General features: G+C 40.9%; 1 protein-coding gene across 3 annotated transcripts in view; it reads left to right on the top strand.

The window, feature by feature from the left end:
• The first annotated feature begins 11,171 nt into the window (after nucleotides 1–11,171).
• The window catches only part of cacna1eb (calcium channel, voltage-dependent, R type, alpha 1E subunit b), an 84,575-nt gene continuing 82,407 nt past the window's right edge, over nucleotides 11,172–13,339 (top strand). For all 3 annotated transcript variants that reach the window (XM_058395108.1, XM_058395107.1, XM_058395106.1), the window contains exon 1: nucleotides 11,172–11,977. In XM_058395108.1, coding sequence (XP_058251091.1) covers nucleotides 11,736–11,977 — 242 coding nt within the window. In that variant the 5' untranslated portion in view covers nucleotides 11,172–11,735. The remainder of the gene's footprint in view (nucleotides 11,978–13,339) is intronic.

Genomic DNA, 13,339 nt, shown 5'->3' with positions numbered 1-13,339 from the left:
ATTCATCCATCCATACATACATACATACATACATACATACATACATACATTGATTCATCCATCTATAAATTTTATCCATCCATTCATCCATCCATCTACTCACCTGTTTATCCTTCCATCCATCCATTCATCCATCCGTCATTCATCCACCAATTTAATCTATACAGTACATCCATAAACCTATCCATCCATCCATCTATCCATCCATCCACCCATCCATCCATCCATCCATCCATCTATCCATACACCATTAACACATCCATCCATTCATAAACCTTAAACCAATCCATCCTTCCATTCATAAACCTAAAACCAATCCATCCATCCATTCATAAACCTAAAACCAATCCATCCATCCATCCACACATCCATGAATCCATCTAATCCATGTTTCAAGTTTAAGTATCAATTCAGCAATCCTTTTCTTTGCTAGTGATATTTTGGGACAAAACTGAGACATAATCAGAGAGAAAAAAAATCAAGATGGAAAGTTGACCAGCAGAACTGCTGCTCTAGAAAAAAATAAATCAACACCTTCTGACAAATCAGAACAGAAAATTCAGCAACACTCTACTATCATGTCTTTTTTCAGTTTTCTCTTCTAGCATCTTCTTGCACTGCATGTGTTAGTGTGTTTTCCTGTGTGTGTGGGTTTTTTTTAAACCTGACACAATTTCTGGACATTTTGTGATCTTATTAAGTGTGAGGAAAGATAAGGAGAAATGTGATACCCACAAGGAATTTTAGGAGTAGGCCTGGGAATCACTGCTCTATCTGAAACTGTTAAGCATCATCAGTATACAGGGTAATTTCAGCAGCACTCATCATCATCATCTTTACACACATTCTCGTGTGAACATGAGGTGTGATTTCTTTTTTCTTTTCACTGAAGTCTCCCACCCCCAGCTGCCATTACCTTGACAGATCCTGACATCTTGAATATATATATATATATATATATATATATATATATATATATATATATATATATATATTCATATATATATATATATATATATATTCATATATATATATACCCTTCTGCTATATCACTATAGCCTGGCCAAACAGTGAGGCACTTGAACACAGGAAGCAATTATGAATGCAGACCGGCAGCTATGAGTGCTTTCAGAGAATGAGCATAAGAGTATAGGGGCATGTGGGTGGGAAGAAACAGAGAAAATCAATTCACTGCCAAGGCAAGCCAAGTGCGTTCGAATGCTTTTTGCACACGACACACTAATGTATAAGAGATTTCATCTGGCTTGGAAATGTGCTGGAAATGACCTGCGTTTAACTCTTTACAGTCAAAAAAAAAAAAGAAAACATGAAAACATTACGTCTTGCATGATGTGTGTTTTATGTAAGGCTTGATTTAGGCTTGAACCTGATTGAGAGAAGCTGAGAGAACAGAGTCTGTTGCCAGGTAACAAAGCAAAAAGAAAAATACCAAAACCACTCTCATCAAAGCCGAGGTGAAAATCCATCAGAAATTACATAAGCGTCCTTCAGACTTGCGGCGATCATGGCTGAGAGGGGTTTATGGGCCTGCTGACTTCTTGTCAGAAGCAGTGCTTGGAAAGAAAAGCTTTCCATGAGGCACAATGTGACTCATTTCATGGAATCCTTCTTCTTCTTCTTCTTCTTCTTTGCCTTTTTGAAGAATTTGCCGCCAATCTTGGGACTACTTTTAAATTAGAAAATAAATCAGTTCAAAAAACTTCTCCGTTCTCCGTTACGGTCTACAGGTTTATCTATCATACATATCTTTAAACTTTAGCAAAGATGATTCGTGTACACACAATACAGTTTACGTATAAGATTCTACACTTATCCACTGAACATCATACTCAGATTTAACACATGCTTTGTTTTACCAAAGATTTTGGTTAGAATGAAACGTTGGATGTTTTTTCTACAATCACTGAAACCTATAAACATTATTATAATAGTCAAAGTTATACTGGATGAATAACCATCATCACACTGATATTCAGGGGCCACTGATGATGTTTAATAAATTGATATGTGAGTTCTCTCTCACATTTGGGTGATTAGTTTGTAATAGGAAAATTCCAGTTGCTCTGCTCCAAGCTGATCTCTTCTTTCTTTATTTTTTGATTAGTGTCCTCCTTGATCCATGTAGATGCTAGTCTCAAAACACACCTTAGCCACACCAACTGCTTTCCCAGGTCTGATTTAACAGTTTTGGAATAAAAGATACTCCACCACACAAGTGCATGTGAAGATTAAATACAAGATTAATTTATTATTTTTAGCATGAATTCTTTTTATTCCTACTTGATAATGGAACAGATCCCAAACAATAAGCTTTACATTTCAAACGGCAAGATACTATTCCAGGGCCAATATACTGAGCTAGCAGATTCATTAAAAATAAATACATTGTGCTATAAGTCTCTGAGATTAAATGGGACTTAATGCTTGCTTGGATTTATTTGTACCATATAAACCAGTCTGTCATATGAGACAAGGTGGAAAGACCTACCAATTGGCTATAAAAGACCTGACCATACAATCCATATAGTATGTCAACTGTTCAATCCATCTCCATTCAGAAATCCAAGAATGGAAACAAAAAATGACTTGGTTGATGACCAAAAAGGTGTGAAGGAGTGTGTGAAGGTTGCAACTTGAAGGACTGGTTTCCCATCCAGGGTGAATTCTTTCACCGTTTGACTTGTGCTGCTTGAAGTGAACTGACGTCTTTCCTGTTATACTGTTAAGAATGGAAAAAATACGGACTTTTTCATTTCCATTTATGAAATATAAAATGTCTTTGAATTGCATGGATGAGACGCAGTTTCAATACAGAGGATAGAGAATTCCCCTAGAAAGAGACACTATTGGTCATTGTGCTCATTCAAATTCTAAGCCCCGGGCATCTCGTTTAGATTTTTTTTGCCATTCAGTATTACAAAGCCAAGACAGTAAGGTCATTGTGTGACCATTCAGTTTACCCCAAAGAACAAATCGGACATGCCTGTAATTGCGACTTGGCCTATATATAATTAGGTGCTTTAAAGCATTTCTAAATTCTGTTCCCTGTGCAGTGGCAGTCTCTCTGGGATCCTACCCCTCTCTTGAAAATGCAAACGTTTTTTAGTCCAGGCCTCTTGAGGTCTTCTTCTCCTATGGCCTCTGGGTAATCATTTCAACCAATCTCTCTGCACTGCCATTCTTACCCCGCCTTCACCAACGCATATCTGAAAACCTGGATGCGCCAATGTCTCAGGATACTGGTTAGATCCTCCACAAGAGCCTCCACAATGCTTCACCCACTTGATGAGCTTCAATGAGATCACTGCTGAGAAAAATAAGCATGAGCTCAGTGGTGTTTCTCCAGTGGCCATGTTGCACTTTGGTCCAGTTCAGTCTGGCCGGAGCAGGATCGAAAGCTTGACTCGGCACGCTGGATCAGAATCTGCCCTCGGGATGGAGCAGCTTTTCTGTGGGAGAGCTCGCTCTATTGTACAGCAACTCTTTTTTGCACAAATTCGAGTGGGTTTAGTTGCCATGGAAACAACAGTTGAGATCAAAATGTTTGTAGGAAAAGAGAAAAAAAAAAAGAACAAAAAAAACGGTTTGGATTGCATCTTTAGATTTTAGTGCAGAAGGTTATGTAAGAACATACATACATACATAGGTGCCCGTATACACATACACACGTGACGTGACACACGGCATTGTCGTGTGTGGAGAAGCGAATGTGTTTGAAATCAGAACGTTACGTGAACTCTACGTGAACATACCCAGAAGTACTTGTTCGATGTCACGTTCTCTAAATCCGATGGGAAACAGGAAGACTAGTCTGAGAGTCAGTACGTTCGAAGTACAACCCACATGCCAGATATTAACTAAACGTCCAAATGCGCCTTTTATGCAGTTCCAGTTAATTCAGATGCATTTCCACTCCTCTAACATACCCGGAGCTTGTGTTTTTCTCAAGCATTTTTTTCCTGTAGCGTCAACACATTAGTATACACGTTAAACCAATGAGGCATTTGTAAATGAGTGGGTACGGGTGCCATAATTACCTGGACTGACATACTGTATGCCTTCTTTTGTGCCAGTAACACATGCACACATACACCCACCTAAATATTTGACCACATTAGATGATAAATGTGTGTTAAAACTAACCGCAGGAGTGTGAAACTCCAGGAGGAGGCCAACTACTTCTGCCCTGAACATTTAATTAACCCTGGATTATTTATTTAATACTTAGTATCAAAATGAACTATTCTTGTAGAAACAGTAGATGAAAATTCTGTCACTTTTTCCCCCAGAAAAGATTTCTTCTTATTGGGATATGGCTGGAGATTTCCAGCAGCACATATGGCTTGAGCTTATAAGGGTTCTATGAACAGTTTTAACAAGCCACAAGGTGATATTCCTGCTCTGGAGCTGCTAAATATCTTGCTCTGTTCTTTTTCCTGTGCTAATATTCTGTGCTAATGCATTAATATTCACATGCAACATTATAATGGAAAATTCCAAACCATCATTTTAGGTAGGTGGTCCTTTCAGTGCTTTTGTCTGCTTCAGTATTCACTCGCAACATGAAGAGAAAAACCCAAACCTTTATACAGAAAGGAATGCAAGTCCGGGATCAAACCAGGGGGACGTGGAGCTGTAAGGTGGCAATGCTACACCTTGAGATAGAACAACATAGATCAACAAGGACTTTTCCAGGAAATTTCAGGGTTCTACATTAGTGCTAAATGGATCCAGTTGGTTGTATATCATGGGGAATGGTGGTTAGCATGTTTGCCTCCACACTCCATTCAGGGATCTTGAATGACCTCACCATGCTTCTGGGTTTCCTCTTCAAGTCCATTGCATTGTAGGCTGACCAACATCTCTTAATTGTCTGTGTTGTGAGTGAATGGCCATTTGAGTGTGCCCTGTGATGGGTTGATACCCTGTCCAGGGTGTCCATTGCCTTGTGCCCCAAGTCCCTTGGATACAGATTCCAAGCCCCCTGTGACCCTGTGTAAGAAGCGCTACATTAAATGGATGGATTTCTATCAGGTGTTATCTTTGGTATGCTTTAATTCTCCCTAAATACGATGACACACATTCTTGCCAGCAAGATCTGAGCTATTTGGCATTCCAGACCCAAATTTAACATCTGTGATGAAATTACTGTGTTGTTTCTATATATCTGTATTCCATTACAATATACACCTATGACTTGTAAACAAAGATAAATCACTCAAACCGTTAGCCGGTTCATTTTCCCTTATGCTAAATGGTTAAAAATTCTTATTGTCAGATTTTCTCCTTCAATTAGTGCACAGAGTTGGAGCCCCTCCTTGCACCTCACTTTCTCTCCAAAAGCAGAGCAGTCTTAAGAACTATTTCATGATCTATTTTTGACATATTATATTTGCACAGTGACCTGGATAGGAAATATTCATGAAACTGTCATTATGAATAGTTGTGATGCTGCTCTGCCATGCAATCCAATATGTCACTACATTTCTCTGGGCTGTATGACAAGCTGTGGGATTATACTATGCACCCAAATAAAGTATGACATCGTAGTGAATTTATTCTGGTCACTAAATCAGTGTTACGGACCAAACAACGGCGAAAGGTTTGTGATCTGTAATATGAAGAGGAATAAGGAAGTCATAGACAACAACATGGAAATGATATCCTATAGTCAGAGCTTCAGAACCTCATTAAGACGAATTGAGTTCATTTTAGTTTTATAAGACTTTACAGGAAGGCACAGTGGATTAGAGGTTAGCATGTTTGCCTCGCATCTCCAGGGTTGGATGTTTGGTTCCTGCCTCTACCCTGTGTGTGCCGAGTTTGCATATTCTCACAATACTTCAGGGGTTTCCTCTGGGTACTCTTGTTTCACCCCCAATTCCAAAAACGTGTTATAGGGTAATTGGCTTCTCTAAATTGCCCGCAGCATGCAGGCTTATGTGCAATTGTGTCCTGCAGTGCATTGGAACCCAATTCAGGGAGTCCCCCACCTTGTGCCAAGAGTCTCCTGGGATAGACTCTAGGCTCCCTGTGACCCTGTGCAGTATAAGCAGTTCTGGATGGCTGGACAATCCTTTTACAAATAGATTTTATCACAAAACATAGTTATAGAGATCTAGGTATAGGTCTCTTATGACCAAACCAGGGGCTAGAGTGTCAAGGAAAATATCCTTGAGTTGGCATAGTTTGATAAAAGTTAGGACACCTTTACAACTGAAATCTCATTCCAAACCTTAATGGATGCAGAAAGTCTGTTCAGTCACAGTGTGCCCTTCACCAGAAGGCCAAGCACCTAATATCCTCTATTACATCCACAACACTTACTGTTATCCATCCCTAACAGCCTCCTCAAACCAAAACCTTATATACAATATTGTATTCAACCAAGCTTCTGGTCAACTAAAGGATATCTTTTCCAGTGCTTAGTGTATTCTGAGCAACAACTCTTCCTGAAACAACTAAGCTTTCTATCAAGCTCTTTGAGATCAAGAGCTTATGTGTGGGTGGATACCTCAACCTAGAGAGTTTCAGACTGTAGCAGGATTTGTGGGCTTTCTGTATGTGCAGTTTGATCCATCACCAAGAAAGACTGATCATAAGTAGACTTAGTGTTAGTGGATGATAAGTGACAGATGAGTTGGTACCTTAGTCCATGGTCCGAAGCCCTTGGTTTTTAACTTGTGGCCAGTGGTGGTGGTAGCTCAAGTGGTTAAAGCTTTTGTTTGTTGACCAGAAGGTCAGTGTTTGCTGCAAAGCTGCCACTGCAAGGCCCTTATCCCCTTAGACCCTGCACTCTGACCCCAACCTCCAAGTGCTGTAATGTATGTGACAAATAAAGGCTTCTTCCTCTATTACAACCTAACTGAGTGACACTTTGCCAACCCAAGAAGCCATCCAAGGGTTCAAAGCCTAGAAAGTCTAGAAATAAATATGATATTTACAATGACCCCACTTTATCTTTGCCTTGGGTTGGGTTTTCATAGCTCTTGATTCTTGACAGCTCTGATGCCTAAGTTCAACTTTTTCTTTTGTCTCAGAATGAGTCCACCCGTCCTTTGATGAAGTGTTGCTAGCTTGGCCAGCCTTAGTTTCAATCACATTTCCATCCACTGCCTACTCAAAAATCCATCTGGGAGTTAAAAACCCATTTTTAAAGATACATATGACATATTCTAACGGCCCAATTTTACTATAGGTTTCTTCTAATGTTGTGTAATGTTTAATCTCCACAGACTGACATTGAGAGTATACAGTATATACAGTATATGTTATCCTTGTATGCTTTGTTATGTCATTTTAAAATGACTCCTGGAAGCCGGAAAGACACATCTTTACAGTATGTAAATATAGTTTAGGGTTTTTTTACACTGCACTTTACCCCAGGTTATTGTTGTTCTAATCCCTACTTTTAACCCTGAGTAAAGGAAGGTTTACATGTGTAAATTAGAAGCGGGGTTATGAAGCCCGGCTTTTTACCCGGGGTTTTGAAGCTCTGCTCTGAATCAGGATCAGCACGGCTTTTGCAGCATTAAATCCACATCTTGTTGCCAAACGTGTGCAGTGTTAGAATGTTAGGTGCTTAGCAACAGACACACAATCAGAAACTGAACCTCATGTCACGTGAAAACCAGGACATAACAACACTTAACATTTACATTTATGTCATTTGGCAGATGTCATTATCCAGAGCGGCTTACATTTTATACAGTTGAGCAACTGAGGGTTAAGGGCCTTGCTCAGTGGCCCAGCAGTGGTGGACCTGGGGTTTGAGCTCACAACCCTCCAATCAGTAGTCCAACACCTTAAATAAGAAGCTACGAAATCCCCAGACAAAACATTAACAAATTAACAAAAATGACTTGGAAGTGTCAGGTAGTAAAACACATCACAGAAGGCCAAAAAAGATACACTATATTGCCAAAAGTTTTGGGACACCCCTCCAAATCATTGAATTCAGGTGTTGTTTTTCAGGGGTTGGCCTTGGCCCATACCAATACATTTTGGACAATTTCATACTCCCAACTTTGTGGGAACAGTTTGGGGACCCCTTCCTGTTCCAACATGACTGGACACCAGTGCACAAAACAAGGTCCATAAAGAGTGATTTTGGTGTGGAGGAACTTGACTGGCCTGTACAGAGTCCTGACCTCAACCCAACAGAACACCTTTGGGATGAATTAGAGCGGAGACTGCGAGCCAGACCTTCTTGTCCAGCATCAGTGCCTGACCTCACAAATGTGCTTCTAGAGGAATGGTCAAAAAATTCCCATAAACACTCTCCTAAACCCTGTGGAAAGCCTTCCCAGAAGAGCTGAAGCTGCAAAGGATGGGCCAACTCCATATTACATTCATGTGCATGTAAAGGCAGATGTCCCAAAACTTTTGGCAATGTAGTGTAGCTGTGGAAGATAGTAATACCTGCTCGGGTTGATACAGGGTTTAGAAAGGTACAGTATGATTTGTAAACTCATGTAGAGATAGAAATAAATTGTTGATCCTGGGATTAGGATAAGCCCGAATTGTAATTACTCCAGGTTTACAGTAACCCAAGGGAACAATTTCAAGTTTGAAAAGTTCTGATGTTCACATAAACTTTGGACAAATTGAAGCAGAAATACAAGCTGAAAGTCTTTTTTTATTTATTTAATTTTTAGATCCTTATGCTACTACATCTATAGCTCAAAGGGTTTGTAATTGTATGCATTCTTATTCTAATGATTTTTTTTGTTTATTTCTATTTATCATTTTTTGCTGATGTGTAATGCTGCCTGCGTTATCCCAGCATTATCCCAGGTAGGTAGGTGGCCCTTTCATTCCTTTTGGCTGCTTTTGAGTTCACTCATGCCAAATAGCTATAGCCTGGCCAAACATTCCATCAAGATGGATTTGTCTTCTTTTTTTTCCCTTCAGTGACAGAAAAATAAGAATGATTCATAGGCACGGTTGGAGCCTGGTAGTGAAATGCAACTGCGTGATGTGATTTAAGCAATGTCTTTGTGCCAGTGTGTAACCATATATTGTTTGAGGAATCTAGGGTTGAATTCATTGAGCTGTGAGTGTCTTCGGGAACAGAACTGTAAACGTTTCAAGTGTCGGAAACGCCGAAGTTCATGGAGGACGCATTCAATTCGATTGTTTTCAAAGTTTCTATTTAATCAGTGTTTATAGACGTGAATGGGAAAATAAACGAGTTATGAATGTGGAAGACATCCCAGCATAAATCATCACTCCCTACTTGGATAATATTGAATAAACAAACTCGATTTATCTACAAAGATGCATTAGTGGCACAAAAAATTAAATTTAGCCTGACTGTGTAGGAGAATTACAAGCTTCGGGTTTAATCTTGTGCAATCTGTGTTTCCATGGTATTGAAACTGTGACAGCGCTGTTGCACATCAGGCTGCCATGTGTCACTCGTCTTTGTTTCGTCCCTCTATCTCCTTTTCATGTGTTTAAACATTTTTGACACGTTATTATTCAAAGAGCTCAGAAACGCGTCCCACTGAAACGGTGGACAATTACAGCGATGCATGCCTGCGTCTCAGTAAAAACACAGCGCTGCTCGTTCACTTTGGCGGATTGTGGGACGTGCTACGTAAAACAGACGCAGATATACAGTATGAAGTTGGAAACACTTCCAGCCTTGTGCTCTGGGTGTTATTGTTATCATATATGCACATGCATTCTTTAGGTCCTTTTCTTAGATGAGACATCTTGCTTCATGCATTATTTAAAAAAAAAGCTGTCAAACAACATGGCACAATGTGTGCATACAAGCTGCTGCTGGAATCATAATAACTGTCCTGTGCTCATCCTAGGACTCTTAGGGTGTGTCTCAATCCGTGTGTTAGCTCCCGGGGTCGCCCACTACACATCGGGATACTGATGACTCAATTTCTGGTGACATAACGCTGTCAGTCATTACAAATAAAGCTTATATGTTAATTACACACATTTCTGTCATGGTACTTCAAAGAGGATCGCAAGCTAGCTAGTGGATTTTTTTAAGATTGGTCTCAAAGGAACCATAGATAAAACGTCAGAGAGCTACGACATCGATAACAAGCTACACACATACAGCTGAGATTTAGTTTCATCTGCTTTCTTTCTTTCTTTCTTTCTTTATTTATTTATTTATTGATAGATAGCTCTCTGGTTTCGTGGTGCATTGTGGGAGTTTTTAGGGAGTGAATGTTCCAGTACACTGGAAAGATTTTGCGATTGAGAGAGAAGCAGAACTAAAAATGGCCATCTTCCGGATCTGTGCCCTGAGAGCTGATTGAGACACATCCATCCACTCTGCTCTTATTCCACCTCCTTTTTAAACCTGTAGTGATGTTTAACTGTATAGTATAGAGTTGAAACCATTTATAATCTATTCAGTATCACCCCGAGTTTAGGTTCCTCACAAACCTTCTCTCACGTCATCTCAAGGAGTTTTTACCTTGTCACTATATCTGCCTCCACATTCTGCTGAAATTGAATGGATTACTGTAAAACACCTAGTTTTCAGTATTCTGAAGAACTCTGGAGGTGCCACTGAGGTAGTGCGCACATGCATACGTGCCGACCATCCTGTCATCCTCAATTAATAGGTCATGATCTAAAAGTTTATCTCCAAGAGTGGAAGGAAAGATATATAAAACATTGACAACATCCTTTGACATCCAAATCCATTTTTCTTGCATTTGCGGTCAAATAAAACAAGTTGGGGTTTACAAGCTTGATAAAAAAAAAAATAAAAAAACCCACCAGTATCCATCACACCATTTTTCTGTCTAATCAGAAATCTGATGAATTTAAAATAAAAATAGTTTTAATGCAAGGTTTTTCCTTCTCTCTGAGCATGTATCTATTTATATAGGCAAGTGCATGCATGGAAACATGAGTGCTTTTTTTCCCCGCGCCAATTCTTTTACATGTAAAGAGCATGATGCATGCACACACTCACTACAGTACTGAGTGGAAGGATGAGTGTAACACAGATCGCCATGGTAACCGATTTTCCCGCGGCCCGATCTGCCTGGAGGGCGAAAAGAGATAAACTGCTCCTCTAAAAAGTACGTGGGAGACGGTAGTGGATCCGGAGGGGAGGGGGTGGGTGGGGGATGGCAACTGTTCCGCCACCGTTCCAGCCTTTCCTTGCCTTCCTGAGTCTTTCCGAGTCTCTCTGTTGTGCTGCTGATGCTGATGCTGCTGCTGCTACTTCTCGCGCCCGACGCGTGAGACCAACGTGCAGGATTTTCCGCCACCTCTCGACTGTTTTGCATGAAGGAAAACTACGGGCGGGAGATGAAGTGAGGTTTCGTGCAATGCATTTGGAAACGGAAATCGATTTTGTTTACTCCACGGTTTTGCATGCATGCATGACAAGAGATATCACGTTTTTATCGTAACTAGTTCTTTTTTTGCTGCTTGGAAAATTCTCGCGCGCACCCACAGACACCAGGGTTTTTGGGTTTTTTGTTGTTTTTTTTAATTAGCCGGCTCGAGCCGCCGGAAAAGGTGGAAATGCACCTGCACCTCTCGCGCCGCCCGACATCTGATGCATAGCCACCAACTTTTTGGGGGAGAAAAGTTCCTGGAATGTAAACAGCAGGAGCGGAGCACCGATCTGACCTCGCTTTTCAGAAGTGGATGCGCTTGGCATGGAGTGAGAGCGGCATCGCGCGCGTTCCTTGCACTCGCTCGCTTCACGTCCGGTCGGCATGGTCCGCTCCGGACAGCACGCGCCGAACGGGACGGGCTCGGGCGCAGGCTCGGGCTCGGGCGCAGGCTCCGGTGCGCGCGCAGACGGTCCCGGTAACGAGGCACCAAAGAGCATCAAAGCGCGGCGCGCGAAACCTCCACCTCCAGGCAGCCGGAACTGTCTCACGGCAAACAGGTCGCTGTTCATCTTCGCCGAGAATAACCCGGTGAGGAAGTACGCGAGGAGGATCATAGAATGGCCATATCCTTACCTCTGTGTGTGTGTGTGTGTGTGTGTGTAGAGTGGACATAGACATGAGGTTTGGGGTAATGACTAAACTTTGACCCACATTCAACATCCTTAGGAAATAATGCAGATAATACAGGGCTATTTTTTCTTGCTGGTAGCATCAAGTACCTTTTGTATGCATCTTTATACCTTACAAATAATGTAACTAGATTAAGAATCACCACAAATTCCACCGCTTTAAAGCTTTTCTCCAATTCAAGGTACAGCACTTGCACCTTCTGAGGAATCATACACATACAATGATAATGCTCTGGATGAGATCACCCCAACCCCATGCAACAGGGCAAAATGCAGTTCGGCACCTTTAGCCTAAAGACTAACCCATTACACTCTGACTTATGTTGCTCTGTCTATCTTATAACATATTACCCCATCCAGCATTCTACCAATGGAAATAAACCACCACAGGACCACCACTGACCAGATATCGTGTAGGTGGTATGAATGTATCAGCAGTGTTGCTTAAATACTTGGTCATTTCTATTGATGGACATGGTTGAGAATGTCTGACAAGCTGTGCATAGCAACAGGCAGTAATTGCACCCCTATACCATGACCTGTATGGAAGTTCTACCATTTCCAGGGCCGTTAAGGGGTCGTAGCTACTCTACTGTATCTAGTGGCCACTGATATCAAACATCATTTTAATATATTCAGGTTCAGTACAGGTCTGTTGTGTTGTTCCAAACTCTGCTTTGTTGGCATATGTGAAGATCTTTGAGTGCTTTGTAAAGCCTATTGTGATTGAACAACATGTGAATGGGGAAATGAAGGTTTTTCCCTTTGTTATTCACGTAGTGGATGATGATTGCCATCAGCACCACACACAGAGCAGTAGCATTAGTAAGGCAGAAAGCGCGGTTGAGTGTTTCCCCTGCTATAAAACACACTCGGTTGGTTTTTTATGAAAGGTTTGGAGAGTTGAGTCACATGGGGAACAGTAGGGAAAAGGTGAGATGTTTTGGGATATGGATAGAAACCTGAAAACACTGTAGTTTAGGGGCCTTGGGAAGTCTCCACCATCAAGATAAAGTTAGGATTGTTGGTTCATTAACAGAAACCAGGCACTAAAGTGTCAAATATAGGGATCATACATCTAATGCCTTTAGTTAGAGGTCTTTCTATTTCAGGTACATAACTGGACATTTAGGAGTGTTATTGATGAAGATATTGATGCTACATTTTTAAAATTGTCTGTACTTTGGGGAACATAATGTATTTGAACTGTAGAATTTTGTTCTGATCCTGAATATAAGTCGTGGAGTCGGGTTCAAAGACACACAGCCTTGTTTGTAAATCCATTCCTGCTTAAGG

The sequence above is a fragment of the Hemibagrus wyckioides genome, linkage group LG07 (assembly GCF_019097595.1).
Source record: "Hemibagrus wyckioides isolate EC202008001 linkage group LG07, SWU_Hwy_1.0, whole genome shotgun sequence".
NCBI lineage: Eukaryota > Metazoa > Chordata > Actinopteri > Siluriformes > Bagridae > Hemibagrus > Hemibagrus wyckioides.
The sequence above is the reverse complement of the archived record's forward strand: the minus strand, read 5'-3'. Positions and strand labels throughout refer to the sequence as shown.